Source organism: Chelon labrosus (genome assembly GCF_963514085.1).
Source record: "Chelon labrosus genome assembly, chromosome: 3".
Taxonomy (NCBI): Eukaryota; Metazoa; Chordata; class Actinopteri; order Mugiliformes; family Mugilidae; genus Chelon; species Chelon labrosus.
This window is the reverse complement of record NC_140339.1, coordinates 20,899,908-20,915,107: the sequence shown is the minus strand read 5'-3', so window position 1 is coordinate 20,915,107 and position 15,200 is coordinate 20,899,908. Positions and strand designations below refer to the sequence as shown.

Below are 15,200 nucleotides of genomic sequence, written 5' to 3'. Positions count from 1 at the left end.
CCCGCAGCCACATACCAAATGATCTAAAACCTAATCTAATAATCTCAAACAACACCGTCACACTAACCTCTGCCATCGCAACAACCTCTGTAACCCCTGAGGTTGCTGGAGGCATGTGATAATCCTCAACAGCTCCAGCTGAAGCAGTGCCAGTGATGATGCTGATGGGTTGAGAGCCTGTAGTGAGGGCAGTTGCAAAGTCACTGTTGAAGCTGATGATGCTCGTTGGTCGACAGGCCAAGCCTTGAGTCTCAATGAGAGCTGTGACGTCAAGGTCGTCCTCAGCTTCAGAAGCCAAGGTGTACACCAGTTCATCCTCACCAAGCAAAGGAGGTCCAACTGTTCCTACAGATACTGCTGCTGAGGCTGCAAATGGAGCAGAGAAGATACAGTTACCATGAGTTTCTTACATGTTGATGGCACTTACACACTGTATATTGTACATATGGTGGCTATGTACTGGACCAGAATGTTGTTCATGACTTATTTTGCATCTCATTCCCCTTTTCTTGGGTTAAAATAGCTGTGTTTTGTTTCAATTTACCATCCAAAGGTATCGGTGGTACATCGTCGTCACAAAGTGTCTCAGCTGAGCCCAGGCTGGCAGACAGAGATGGAGTTGGCTCTCGGACTTGTGGGCTCATACCCGCAGGAGAAGTCCTGGACAACGGGGATTCTGTGGAGGAGCGGCCGCTGTCTGCAGCCAAACTGTCTGCAGAATCAGAAACACATATTTGGCATTTTAATTAGTTTTGTTTTCCAAGTGCAGAATGCTTTCACCCACTGGTGAATTGTTAATTTAGGAAATTGGCACCACACTACAATGCCAATTTCTAACCTCAGGTTATTATGCTCACAAACTGTGCTGTGCTCAGGTGACTCAGTGTGTGTCTATAATTGATAGGCCTTCAGCAAATACAGGATGCTATAGAATGGGGAAATGCATTTCACGCTGAGCAATAACAGACTATTCCTGTGATAATAATTAAATATAAGAATCAGATTAGAATCAAAGACCCTTTCTACTCACAAAACTATGTGTAAAATGTCTTTATCAGTCTGATAGTAGTCTTTATCCAAATGTGTACAAAATTAAATTGAGGGAGCAAATTCCCTTGTTAATGTGTTTTTCCTTGGAGTGATAAATGTGAGCCGTCTCTCTGTTGAATTTTATGTACTGTATTTAACAGTGAAGAGAGACAGGAAATGATGGGTGAAGGAGAGAAGACGAGATGCAGCACAAGGGTGCAGGCTGGAATTAATAGGCTGAATTAAGAGGCTAAGGCTGTAGACCTCACTACTTCACTGAGGTCTATAGCACCCACTCAACCAGGTGAGCTTTTGGGGTAGTGGTAGGTAGTGGAAGAATCCTGTGTGATGTGTTATTTATGTATCCTGTATAGTTTATTGTTGTACTTTTAATTGAATGTGGATTGATAGGATGACTGATGGCTCTAATGGACTGGTACTATTTAGGTGCTTTTAAAGGATGTTTTCGAGCAGGAATATAAATTAGAAGCAAAGAGGCACATACTGTCTGAAGTCAGAGCATCTGTGGCCTGGCCGTCCTGAGCCAGAGTGTGGGAGGACAGGGGGGGTGTTGCTGGCATTACGCCCTTCTGGGTGTACACTTTACAGCGCTGGGATGGCGATGACGGAGGCCTGGCAAGGAATACATGTCAACATTGTTCATTATTAGCACACAGAACTCATTGTGCATGGCTTTTCTTTTTTTTTCTTAAATTAAGTTATCATTGGAACTGAGTGGCATGTTCACAGTCATCATTATTTCTGTATTTACTGTATGTGCATGTGCATCACCTGTACTCTGAGGTTTTGGTCAGGCTGGCAATGCCAAGCCGTGGTGATCCTAGAGAGCGCGCCTTCCCCTCTGCACCACCACCTGCCACATTTAGACTCTCACGGCTTTACAGAGAGAAAATAGATGAGACATGTATAATGAAGTGCTTAAATAAAACTCAGTTTTTATCTGCATAGATTATAACACGTCCTAACCTGTCATGTAGATGGGAGCTCTTGGCCCTATGCAGGGGGTTAGACGTGATGCTGCTGCTTCCTGTAACGCTCCTGGTAGTAGTAACAGGGCATCCAGAACTCTGAGCCAGGTTATGGATCATCGTCTGGGCCAGCTCTGCCTCCTCCACCACCTCCTTGATCTCCTGCAACTGCTGGTCATTGGTCCTCCTTTTAGAGCCTGTCGTTGCTGAGGAGAAGGAGAACTGAACTGCATCTCCTACTGCAATGACATTAAAAAGGGAAATGCGGTTGTTACTGAAATTACAAAATATAGTTTCTGGACATATATTATTTGTGTAAGACACATGCATACAGTCAAAGTGATAAATCAACTAAAGTCTTGTTAACCTGTTTTGACTTCTGTTTCCAACACAGCTGCAGAGCCAGGAGCAGTGGCAGAGGTTTGAACAGAGGAAGGTGGACATGGCTCTTGTTTGGCACCTTGTTTGTTCACTGCAACTTCCTCAAAGGGAAACTTTGCCACCTGCAAAAATGAACCGAGTGATAGATAAAAAAGAACAATGTGCAATGAGAATAACATGCTCGGTTGGTTTTGACGTTTGTCACTGGGAATACTTCTTGACATGGGACATACATTGCTGTGACAACTAGCGAAAGCATATGCGGATACAAGCAATTAAGCAAACTGCAACAGATTAAACTTTCAATATGAGATCAATGAAAGATCCCATCACACTAACAATTGTACTTTTCATTTTTATGATTTGCAGAACAAAAACTACAAAAGAACCAATATTAAACTGTATGTCACCTCTTCACTGCCATCAATGCAATCCAGTCTTTCCTGCAGCTCAGCAAAGGTATTACACTTTAGGCATTCAGCTCCTTCCTCTGGGACGGGGGCCAATGGCTGACCAACTATTGACTGAGATGGCTGCAACAGGGGCTGAGAGGGGCCACTGGGCTGATCATCTGGCTGAGACTGCACCTGTCGCAGAAATCACTGTGAAGTAAGTAATCTTACATTTCTTTACAATAAATATCATTCTGATTACTGCTAATTGCCTAAAAACTACGTGAAAAAAAAATTAAGTTACCTTGTTAAGTGCTCCAGCTGTCTGGCTCTGTGTCTGATGCTGCTCTGTTGTTTTACCTCGAAGCAAAGCGGGAATAATTGGTACGAATTCTGGCGGCCCCTCGTTGTCCGTCAGCTCTCTGTCCGACACCGCAGCACCATTCGGCCCCACATAGATCACTGTGTCACATGACTGTTCACTGCTGGAGTACTCATCAGGGTCGCTAGACAGCCGCAGCAATGGCAGGTCGGAGTCAGTGTCACCACGGTGATGGAAAGGTCGTAGGTGGGTCGGGCGACGCATGCGACCCTCCTCGCAGGAACTTTCTCCTCCAGAGGAGCTGGACGTGTATTGCTGGGAAGAGATTGTTGAGTGGTGAGAGAGAAAAGGCTCCTAGACAAATAACCCACTACAGCAGAATGTAAATCAAAACCTGGTTCTCTTGCAGACTAAAATTCAAGAGTTACTGAGGACTTTAGACATCTTTACTGTGAGCTTTACTTTTAGAGCTCTGAAGCCTTCAATTTACCCCTTCTGCTGCTGAGCCATTTTTAAGTGAGCATGAGAAGTGGAAGATGAGAGATGGTAGCAGCAGCAAAAGAAGACAGTATGACAAAATGCTCTACACAAGTGCAACATTCAAAAGAAAGTATTTCAACTTCTCTACACGATTTTTACATAAACTCTAGAAAATAAAACATTATGCAGTGCAATGTCGAGGTAATGAGAAGAATTGTACAATTGATTGAACAGTGACTTATGTGTCCGTCTGTTTAAGGTATATTACAAGAGACTTAAGTTGTCGTCATCTGGTTATCAATGTACCTAAAGTTTTAGTTTTACGGTATTAAGGTACGACGCCTCCCGGTTTTAATATAGCATCAAGGTTTGATTAAAACTCACCACTGTGACTTTAGTTTTCTTCTTTTTCATGCGGAGGACCCGGGAAGCAATCTGGATGGTGGAAAGGGTTTCTGAGAAATCTCTGGGTGAGGCAGAGATGTGAGCAATCATGGTGGTCCGGCAGTTCATGTTGCCTAGCGACTCCCTTAGCAACATGGTCAGCTTGCTGTCCCTGGTTACACATATACACCGAGATGTAAGCACTAAAGACACGTTGATCAGAAACGCACACGGCAGCTTAAACATGTGACAAAACGGGTCGATTTTCCAACAGACGCCCACGCACTGCATATCTGACATTTAGCAAAGGATTATTAATAAATCGTCTTGGATGAGATCACTGAACATTTTCCAGAAGTTGGAGAGACTGATGATAGTCTATGTAATAATAACACAACACTGGACTAGCATATTCATATAAAGGATGCTGAGAGGGTAGAAAATCCAAGTGAACGGTAATCAACGTTCATGTTTTTTGATTAATGATGCAAAAACACATGAAAGCTACTGTTCCAGACTTAAGTGTGCAAAGTCTTAGAAGAATGAAGTCTAATATTGTGAGACAGTCTATCTCCCAGAGAGATTATTCTAGCAGATGGAGAGTAAAACTAGGCTGTGTGTATAAGAAAAGACTTTCTCCTGGGTGGGCTACTGCAATCATTCATAGTGTGTATGTGTGTGTATATACGTGTGTGTGTGTGTGTGTGTGTGCTGAGGCCTGCAGGCTGACAGTGAGTACAGCTCCTCTGTGGCTCGATACCTCATGCTGCTGTCCCCCTTTTTCTAAAAACACAGCCCGCGGTCAAGTCTCACACACGTATGTTTACGCTCACATGCGTGCACACACACAAACACACACACACACACACACCCCCAAAGTATGTACACACTCTTATCTTGACCTCCTCTTTTTCATCGGTGCTCTCTTCCTCTCTTTTCTTCTTCCTCGGTTTGCCGCCTCAGGCTTGAACAAACCCTCCCCTCGCTCCCCCGATTTATCTCTATCCCCCTGCATCTCTCCCTGAGATTAATGTATGTAAACTGATGACTCATGAAGTATTCATTTGGATGTTAATTCAAGTGATGGGAATGTTGGATCAGAGCTTACCTTTCAGCCCGTGCTGGATTTATTACTAAAGTTTTAGATGTGTACGTGTAACACAATGCTCGCTGTGATTAAAACTATTCTATGATGAATGCATTATTAGATCCCCATTATTACAGGAAACTAATATCTCCAACAATGTGAAACTGAGCCGTTCGTAGATTTTTACTTGTCTACATGAATAAATTTCAACATTTCTGTTGTTTGGTACTATGCTTTTATTATGCTATGTTCTGCAATCGTTCAACTGAATATTGGTGAAAAGGAAATTAAACAGTGTCCCTGGAGAGGATTGTTTGGCAGAGAGAAATCAATAATTTAATATTGCCACTCATTTTGGTATAATTTTGGACAAGGTACTCCGCAGAGTGCCTGAAGAGAAAACTTGATGTTTAGTTAATATGTTAACTTCATCTTCATGAGCTGAAACATGGGCCACGTAAAGATGTTGCCTGTTTGTGATTGTACTGTAATACTTGGATTCTCGCTAGAGCTAAACTGTGGGTTTTGTGGAGAGAGCCAACAGTCTGCCTCTTTTCATGAATTGTAATTCAGTAAATACAAAGTCCAAAAGTCTGCTGATCAACAGTAGATTTACCAGTTACCTAGCAACAGTACTGGAACAGGACTGGGATTACGAGAACAGGATGGGACCCTGTACTGGAAGCAGTGAAGCATTGTAAGGCAGGCTCAGCAACTTAGATGAAAAAATGAGTTTCTAGGAATCCTGAATAAACAAATTTTTGGTTTACGTCGTGAAGAGTTTGAATATCTGCATGTAGTTACTTTGGTTTGTGTGGATGTCACAGGCAGCAAACATCAGCTGGTTGATGCTTCACCTGGTTCACCTTTTATTTCAATGTTACGGCATTGCTTTGTGAGTGAATCCCTACACAAGCAAACTACATTCCCATCAGCCTTTGTATTTAGTGCACTTATTGTAGGTAGTGCCTCTACCTCAGTGTACTTAAGACTCTAATGAAAGGCTGAATGAAAATCATTATACGACAGTAGTAATCTGTTGTTCTGTTATAAATACCAGGGAGAACTAAATGGAGGGAAGACCTGCAGCTATGAAGCACCTACAGTATTGTTTGAATTAAAGACCAGATTTAAATACCCCGTTGACTTTGGCCCTGCAGTGACACATCCCATCAATCTGTAGAGAAGTGGCAGCATTGACTGCTGAACCAGTCAAATCCCACTGCACTCCAGCAACAGTTTGAGTCATCAGTGCCAGACCAGAGTCAGCAAAGCTTTGCTCACGGCTTCAGTGCTAAGTAGCAGGTTGTTTTGCAATGTAAATGCTAAAGCTGGTGATTAAATTAACCCAGCGAGCGGCACAGAGCTGCACAGCTTTGAAGAGAGTGGAGGAGTGAGAAGAAAGGAGGGAAGTAAGAGGGAATTAGAGAAAGGTAAAAGAAGGACATTTACTGTCTCATATACTGTATACATACTGTCTGAGCAGACTAAATGTCACCACAGTATTTATGTTTTTTCTCAGTCCATGTGTTTATATTTTCAACTCTGGCTACAGACTCTGTCTGTATTATCTCTCCTTTGCTCTCCTTGCCAGTCAGTTAACCAGCAAAATGAATGTGATGAATATGTAACAGCAGCTGTTCTTGTTTATGACATTAAGTCCCCCAAACACGAAGCACCTCAGGAAATCTGCCGTCTGCTTTCCTTTCTCCTTCTCCTCCAGCTCCAAAAACATCCTGCTCTCCTCCTCCATCTTCCTCTCACTCCTCTCCACATTTCTTTCATTTTCATTAACTTTGCCTCTTGTATTCTCCTCGTCAGTTCCTGCATCAGTTTAGCCTCTTTACTTTAATCAGAACACGCATTGCTTTTGTTCCTGGCCTCTCCCAAACACACATCAACCTACTTGTATGGGATGTGTTTGCTCCCGTTGACCAGGGCCAGGATCACATTGCCCAAGGCAGATAGAGAAAGGCACAAAGGGGCCGAGCTGGGCGAAGAGTTCTCCTTGCTTTTCCCACCACCTCCTCCACCGAGTGCTTTAACGTCACAGCTGCCCAGGTCCAGAAGGTGGAGGCGGCTGCGACCTCCTGACACTAGTAGAGAAAAAAAAGGATCACGGATGAAAGAGGGATGACAGATGACGGTAAGGGTTGTAAGCGACAGAGGTGAAATCAAATTTCAAAATAAATTATATCAGTAGTGTTAAAATGTGCATGTTCTCACATTAATTGTTTCATCTTTAAACATGTATAGTGCCTGAATGCATGTCCTATCTCTGAAAGTGATTATTATTAGTAATATTTTTTCCAGACAGACGTGTCTTTTTTCAACAATATACAGTATAGTAGGTCAGGCATATGGACAACCCGATCAAGGTTTCTGATGCTTAAGCCATTTATCCATAGCAATGAAGAGGACTGTATAGATTGATCTGCATATAGATTGAGCTATCGACATTTTTTATTTCACTCCATGCTTTGTCTTCCATGTGGCAAAGCAATATAAGTATGTTTTTGTCTGGCTGCTGTGCTCTGTCTAATAGACACAGTAATACTACTAACAGTAATGTTGTATCTGCAACAGCAGAAATACACTAAATGCAGTAGTTAATTGTTGTTGTTGCACCACTTATAACAGCGATGACAGCATCAGAACAAACAGTACTCACTCCCCCCTTTGCCTGTCTTTTCCATGCGATACTGGTATATGTGCAACGTAAACAGCATATGTGAATTCCTGTGTTCTTCTTCTGTGGTGTTGGGGCGTTGGCTGCTGTGGCGAGCTGCTATGGCTGCATCCAGGAACCAGGCTGCCTTTTCTGGGGTCGGAGCACGGAGTTCAGACTGGTTCTGGAGCTGGAAAACATGGAGGAAGAAAACAAATGTAAGTATTGTGTAAATATTTCCACTTCACATGATAAGGAAGCAGCAGTGAGTGGCCAGAGGACAGATAGCCAGACAGGAGGAAAGGATCCGGTTTACTTAACAAGAAGTGGTTAAATGCTGGTAATGTTGTGAGCCACAAGGGCTCAGCATGTAGGGGGCTGACTGACATATTCTAATAAAACATTTCTAATTTGCCTGCAGGTATGTGAGAAATAGATAGAGGGAAGCAAACATGAGTAACATGTGGTGTGTGTGTGGTTCAGGATATCATTACTGATGAGATTATGTCAGATTAGTTAAGGATTACACAGATGTGCTTGTATCAGACCCTCTAATCCTATCAACATATAACTGCACTAACACACACACACACACTTGCTCGCTCACTGTCACTGTTGTTCTTGGCCTTCTTCTACATGCACATGCTATTAAGACTAGTGTCGTGTAGTCACCAAAAAGTGAATTATAGTGCTGGTAATAATAATGTTGGTGATTAGATTTATTCACTTCAAGCAGCCCTTTGTCATCTGAATCATGTGTAACAACGTGGATTGTTTAGTAATCACCGCACGCATTGAAAAAAATAAAAAAAACAAAAGCTTGAATAAATGAAAAGCCACCTGGGGGTAATTTTTCACTTCTATTCTCTTCGAGTCGTTTACAGCTGAACCTGTTTTTGTTTTATTCTGACAGAGGCTAGTCAGACGCAGATGAATTAATCAGCCAGCTATTCCTGAATGTGTCTAAAAAATGTATTATGTGTTTTTGGATAAAAAAAGACTAGAATAGTGTACAGGTTTAGTATGCTAAACAGGCTACTGTACTGTCTCTGTTGGTGCATCCCAGACAATAGAGAACAACCCGAGGCTAAATAAACAAAGGTAAAGCGCATTGATACAAAGCCAGAGAGTGTTCATACACACAATCACAGGATTTAATCAGCCACAGCTACATTACATAAACTGTCAGCTGTGGTGTGTTTAAAGTATATTTGTGTGCGTGTACCTGCATGCCACAGATGGGGTCCTCACACAGGTAGACTCCAGGTGACTGTCCATCCTGTAAACTGCCTGTAGCCACTTCAGACAGCAAGTCCTTCAGATTCTCCTCTTTTCCCCAGACCTGCACACAGACACATTAGCTGACTGATGGTAGTCACCTCATTGTCTTTTTTTTTTTTTTTTTTTTTTTTTGAACATTCTTTTTATTGAACATTTTCAAACATTAAGGCAGTCCAGTACAGTATACACAATTTATAATATGCAGCAGATCCAAAATACATTTACAGCAGCAATGACAGTCTAGGTTTCCAGGTACTCCAACACTTCATCAAACTTTGCTGTAAACACGTCATTCTGACCTTTTATCCAAAATCTTAGTCTTTCCAAAGAGATATAGTCGGAAATCAAAGACTTCCACATATGTATTGATGGAGATTCATCTCCTACCCATTTGTTCATAACGGCCTTTCGGCCCAACATAAGCAGGAAGTGTATAGTGTTCTTATGTGATCTTAGGGATTCAGGGACATAACCCAACAGACACAGCATTGGATTAGGCTGTAGTTGCCGCTTAATTATCACATTAATCTCATCACATACAGATTGCCAGAACCGTTGAATTTTCTCACATTCCCAGAGGCAGTGAAATCTTGTCCCTAACATAGTCTTGCATTTTGGGCAGTTTGGGGAGGCCCCTGCTGTATATTTACTATACATGTATGGAGATATAAACACATTGTGTAGAACATTATATTGCATTTCTCTGAATCTGTTGCATATGGATATTTTTGAGGGTAAAAGTAGAATTTCCTCCCATATTTCAATGTTTATTGTTGTTTCCAACTGGGTCTCCCATAATTTCCGTAGGAATGATAGTCTGTCTGTTTGCAACCTTTGCAATCTAGAATAAAATTTGGAGACAAAGTGACCTTTTTTCTGACAATCTAACAGAGTTGTCTCTAATAAATTAAAGTCATCTGGAGGATTAAGAGTATCCATTTTAGTGTGCACGTAATGTCTGACCTGGAGGTATTTGTAAAATTCTTTTGTTTGTAGTTTGTATGTAGTCTGTAACGATTCAAATGTTTTAAATTTTCCCCTATCCCAAAGGTCATGAATATGGTAAATTCCTGCTTCATTCCAGTTCTGAAAGTTGGATCCAGCACCCCCACTGGTCAATTCAGGATTGCCAGTCAATGTTGTTAAGCAACTCAATTTATTTTTAGTCCCAAATAATTTCCGTAACAGATTCCACGTACTACACACATTAGTGATTAAAAAATTGTCTTTCGCCATAATTGGTAATTCACTCCTGCGTTTATCAAGTAAGTTGACAGGAGAGTACGGTTTGGAGAAAGTTGCTTCAATTTCAAACCATGGCGGCTTCGGATTAGCAGTCGCCCATATTGAGATAATTCTGGCTTGCATTGAGGTTGTATACTTTGTAATGTTGGGGAGTCCCCATCCACCTTGCTCTTTTGGCAACTGTAAAATATCCAACTTAATTTTAGGCTTTCTGCCAGCCCATATAAAGTCAGAGAGAGCTTTATTTATATCTTTAATGTTGTTTCTCTTCAAAGATATGAAGAGCATTGATAACGGGTAAACAATTTTGGGGAGAATTACCATCTTGATAAGATTGACTCTGCCAAGGAAGGTCACAGGAAGCCTTTTCCAGCTCGACATCTTGTCTTTAATGTGTTTTACCATAGGGTTAACATTTTCAGCATAAAGTTGACTAATTTTAGGTGTTATCTTAACCCCCAGGTATATGAATCCATCTGGTGCCCAGCGGAAAGGTTTTACGAAATCAGGTTCACACTCATATGAAAAACCGATAGGCATTATTTCAGATTTTGTAAAATTAACCTTGTATCCAGAAATTTGACCAAACTCTATGACACAATTGATTAGCGCAGGTATTGAATTTTGTGGGTCTGTTAATGTCAGGAGGATATCATCTGCATACAGCAAAATTTTGTGTTGTGTTGTTCCTATCACAGTTCCTTTAATATTGGAGGTTTGTCGGACAGCAATTGCTAATGGCTCTATAGCTAAAGAAAACAACAGAGGTGATAATGGTGACCCCTGAGCTGTGACTCTCTTAAGCTGGAACTGGGTAGAAATTAGACCATTTGTTAAAACTGAGGCATAGGGATTTTTATATAAAAGCTGTACCCATCGAACAAAATCTGATTTAAAGCCAAATCTTCCCAACACTTCAAACATGTATTTTCGCTCAATACGATCAAAGGCTTTTTCTGCATCCATCGTTACTATAGCACTTGGAGTTTGATGAAAGTTAAGATAATGAATAATGTTAATTAAGCGTCTTGTGTTGTTTGATGAAGTACGTCCTCCCATAAACCCTGTTTGGTCTGCATTGACTATATCAGTCACCACTTTTCCTAGTCGATTAGCCACAATTTTTGAAAGTATTTTAACATCCACGCCAAGTAGGCTAATGGGGCGATAAGAGGTACATAGTTCTGGATCCTTCCCTTTTTTGGGGATAACTATAATATGAGCTAAATACATAGTTTTTGGGAGTTCACCCTCTTCAAAGGATTTGTTGAACACACGTTGTAGTAGTTTGTTAATTTTGTTTTTCATCTTTTTATAAAACTGAGCACAGAATCCATCAGCCCCTGGACTTTTATCCGACTGTAGTGTGGAGATTGCTTTGTCAATTTCTGTTATTGTAACAGGTCCTTCCAGTAGTTTAGCTCGTTCATCTGTTAGCTGAGGCATCTGTAAGCCATCTAAAAAATTACTATTGGTAAGTGTATCATTGTCCAGTTCTGAGGTATACAACGTTTCATAAAATTTTTGAAAACATTCATTAATCTTTTTATTATTTGTTTGACGAATTTGGTCCTCATCAGATATTGCAGTAATAAATGCTTTTTGGGGAGAGTTTCTTGCAAGACGGGCTAAAAACTTATTGGGCTTATTTCCAAATTCAAACATTCTTTGTCTAGCAAACAGAATATCAGACTCAGCCTTCTTTGTTAATAAATTAGTCAGCCGTAGTCTCGTTTCTTTTAACTCTTTAAGTACCCCATCCGATTTGGATCTGCGAAAATCTTCCTCTATTTTTTTTATTTTATTTTCAATTCGTGATTGTTCCTGAGTGCGTTCTTTTTTCTTCTTGCTAGAGTATAATATAATCATGCCTCGCATGTAGGCTTTATACGCTTCCCACACCAGTCTTGGATCAGAGTCATTGCAATCATTTACTTCTAAATAGAGGTCTGTCTGTGTTTCCAAAAACTTGATAAAGTTATCGTCATGAAACAGTGATGCATTAATTTTCCAAGAGAACGATCGCTCTGCGGGCCTAAGAGGTTGCATTTCCAGAGTGACAGGAGCATGATCTGAGAGGGCAATGGATCCAATGTTAGACTGTTCTACTAAATGGGCTAGGTGTTCAGATATAAATATATAATCAATTCGGGAGAATGACAAGTGAGGTGGAGAATAAAATGTGTAATTTCTGTTATTAGGGTTCATGTATCTCCAACCATCTAACAAGTTCAGTATCTCAAGGAAATTTTGTAGTGCTCTGCCAGATTTTGACTGATCTTTATGAGGGGGGTCTTTATCTAAGGAGGGAGAGAGATAACAGTTAAAGTCACCTCCAATTATCATATTTGTACAGTCCATTTCAGCAATTTTGCTGAGTAGGAAGCCAAAGAACTCCTCGTCATAGACATTAGGGGCATAAACATTTCCTAACAATACTGATTCTCCATATAGCTCTCCTTTTACTAGAACTATCCTTCCATCTGTATCTTTGTAACTATCTTTAGCTATAAATGGCAACAATCGATGGACTAATATAATTGCACCCCTCTTGTTTGTAGAATAAGATGTAAAATATACCTGTCCGACCCACTCCCTGAGATATTTTTTGTGCTCCTCCTCATTCAAATGAGTTTCTTGGAGAAACGCAACCTGGACATTTTCCTTTTTAAGATGGTTTAAAACAGCTTTCCTTTTAACCACATTATTGGAGCCCTTGATGTTCCAGGTACAAAACTTAATATTCATAATAAAGTAACCTTATATGATGCTGCATAGTTACGCGTACTTTGTAAGATACTTTGGATATGCCTTTAATCTGAAATCCTGTCTGGGCCTGAAACAAAAAACACCAGAACGATCCAAGCAAAAACAAACTGAAGCTTGGATAATATCTACCTACCATGGCTAAAACAGAGCCAAGGAAAACAAAAAACATAAACCTTGTCATACTCTAGCTATACTAGTACAGCTCAGCTGAGGGAGCAAATGACACGCGTGTGAGAAGAATAAAAAAAGAAAAGAAGAGTATGTCCGGTCTCTCAATCTGGATTATGCGTTAACCATACTACCAGCATGTCAACGACTGTGTAATTAACAGTGATACATAGCAACTCAAGTAAACTGAGAAATACACATGTACATGTGTGTTAAATTAAGATGAACAGAAATTATCTTAGTATCATATAGTACTCACTGCCCATCATACGAGTCGTTCTCTATTCATTTGTAAAGAAGAGGCAGGTGATATACTTCCCTGATTACAGGTGGATTGATAGAGTCACTGGGCCGGGAGTGTCTTCACGTAGTCGTTGATTTCTTTCATTGTGGGAAGGGAGATCGGTTTTCCATTTGGAGGGAGAATCTTAATTACAGCTGGATACGCAAACGCGTATTTGATCCCCGCTTCCCGGAGCCTTCTGCGCGCGTCTGCAGACTGTTGTCTCCGCTTTACAATCTCCGCAGAAAAGTCCTGGTAAAAAGACACTACTTGACCATCCGTGGAAACTCTGCCCTTGCTTCTTGCCGCTCGTAAGATCCGCTGTCTGTCCGTGTAGTCGTGAAGCCTCACCAGGACAGCGCGAGGGCCCGGTCTGCCGGCGGATCCCGCCGGAGGTCCAACACGGTGAGCCCGCTCTATTTTCAGCCGCTTCCCTTCCATGTCCATGTTCAAGACCTCTGGAATCCATTTCTCAAAAAACACGGGTGGATCCTTACCTTCAGTGCCTTCTTTCAGTCCTATAATTCTGACATTTTGTCGTCGACTCTGGTTTTCATAATTCTCAAGTTTTCCCATCGCTTTTTTCAACGCTGACTCCACCGCTTCGAGACGTGGTGTATTAGCCGCTGCATTATCCTCCAAGTCGGAGACTCGTTGTTCCACCGCCGCCAGTCTGTCTACTATTTTGTCTAGCTTTTCTGACATCTCTGTGACTGGTTTCAGGATATTAGCGAGTGTAGAGTCCAACATCTCCTTAATATTACGCGTCACCTGCCGTACCACCACGTCATCGTTAGCGGGGTTGGAGAGCTCCTTTCTTGGCTCGGCACAGTCTAGCTCCTCGTCGTTAGCTAGCTCTGGCTCTGTGTCGTCGTCTGGGTTAGCTAGCGGTTCGCTAGCAGCCGACTTGTTCTTTTTCCGAGTCTCTCTCTTTTTGGGCATGGTAAAAAAGTTGTCTAGTGACATATTCACTGTCTCTGTATTGATTTAGTGATAATTCACCACAATTTAGCAACGGGTAACCTGAGAAATATTGTTTAAATTAAATCCAGTGAGGAGACCGACAACGAAGCGTCTATCCTCCTCGGTGCATCACGTGACCCCCCCACCTCATTGTCTTTTTTCGGTCAAGGTTACTTTCCAGATTGATCTATGACCAATATTTCAGTCTAAAAGTAGAATCCAGGCTTTAATAAGCTATTACTTTTAATGCAGAAGCCAAAGACTAAAATTATGATAGTTATAGAAAACTAATGTCAGCTATTATACTACAGCTCCACACATACATTTACTGCTGCCGCTGCTATTTATAAGAGACTGGCTTTGTCAAATGTTTGTTTGTCATTTCTGTAGGATAAAACCACACTGACCTCCACAGCAGAGACGCGGACAGAGAAACGTGCCCCTGTTTTCTCCTTTCTCTCATTGATGAGCTTAAACAACCAGGAGATGGCACAGGGGATTATACCCAGAGTCTGAAGAGAGTCGTCACGGCCAATCATTGTGTAGGATTTACCTGGATGAGACAGAAAGACAAGATGAGAGAGGGGCGAACTATAAAAAGATGGACATCTGTCCAAAAAAAAAAAAAAAAGAATATCAAAAACACACAACCATGAGTAGATCTGTGTGTGCCGTGCATGTGTTTGCGAGTCTGAGCATGCATGTACACACGGGTCTGTCCCTTTCAGTCACAAGATGATGATTATCCCCCTCCCGCAC

The 15,200-nt window shown here is 41.4% G+C and overlaps 1 protein-coding gene across 1 annotated transcript in view; it reads right to left on the bottom strand.

The window, feature by feature from the left end:
* Window positions 1–15,200, bottom strand: part of kif26ba (kinesin family member 26Ba) — an 82,676-nt gene that overhangs the window by 11,097 nt on the left and 56,379 nt on the right. Inside the window, exons 8-20 of the mRNA XM_084541011.1 lie at window positions 14,849–14,994; window positions 8,958–9,074; window positions 7,736–7,922; window positions 6,971–7,160; window positions 3,978–4,149; window positions 3,096–3,428; window positions 2,810–2,986; window positions 2,386–2,521; window positions 2,017–2,257; window positions 1,822–1,926; window positions 1,535–1,662; window positions 545–712; window positions 68–366 (exon numbers count right to left, since the gene is read on the bottom strand). Of these exons, the coding sequence (XP_084397137.1) occupies window positions 68–366; window positions 545–712; window positions 1,535–1,662; window positions 1,822–1,926; window positions 2,017–2,257; window positions 2,386–2,521; window positions 2,810–2,986; window positions 3,096–3,428; window positions 3,978–4,149; window positions 6,971–7,160; window positions 7,736–7,922; window positions 8,958–9,074; window positions 14,849–14,994 (2,399 nt within the window). The remainder of the gene's footprint in view (window positions 1–67; window positions 367–544; window positions 713–1,534; window positions 1,663–1,821; window positions 1,927–2,016; window positions 2,258–2,385; window positions 2,522–2,809; window positions 2,987–3,095; window positions 3,429–3,977; window positions 4,150–6,970; window positions 7,161–7,735; window positions 7,923–8,957; window positions 9,075–14,848; window positions 14,995–15,200) is intronic.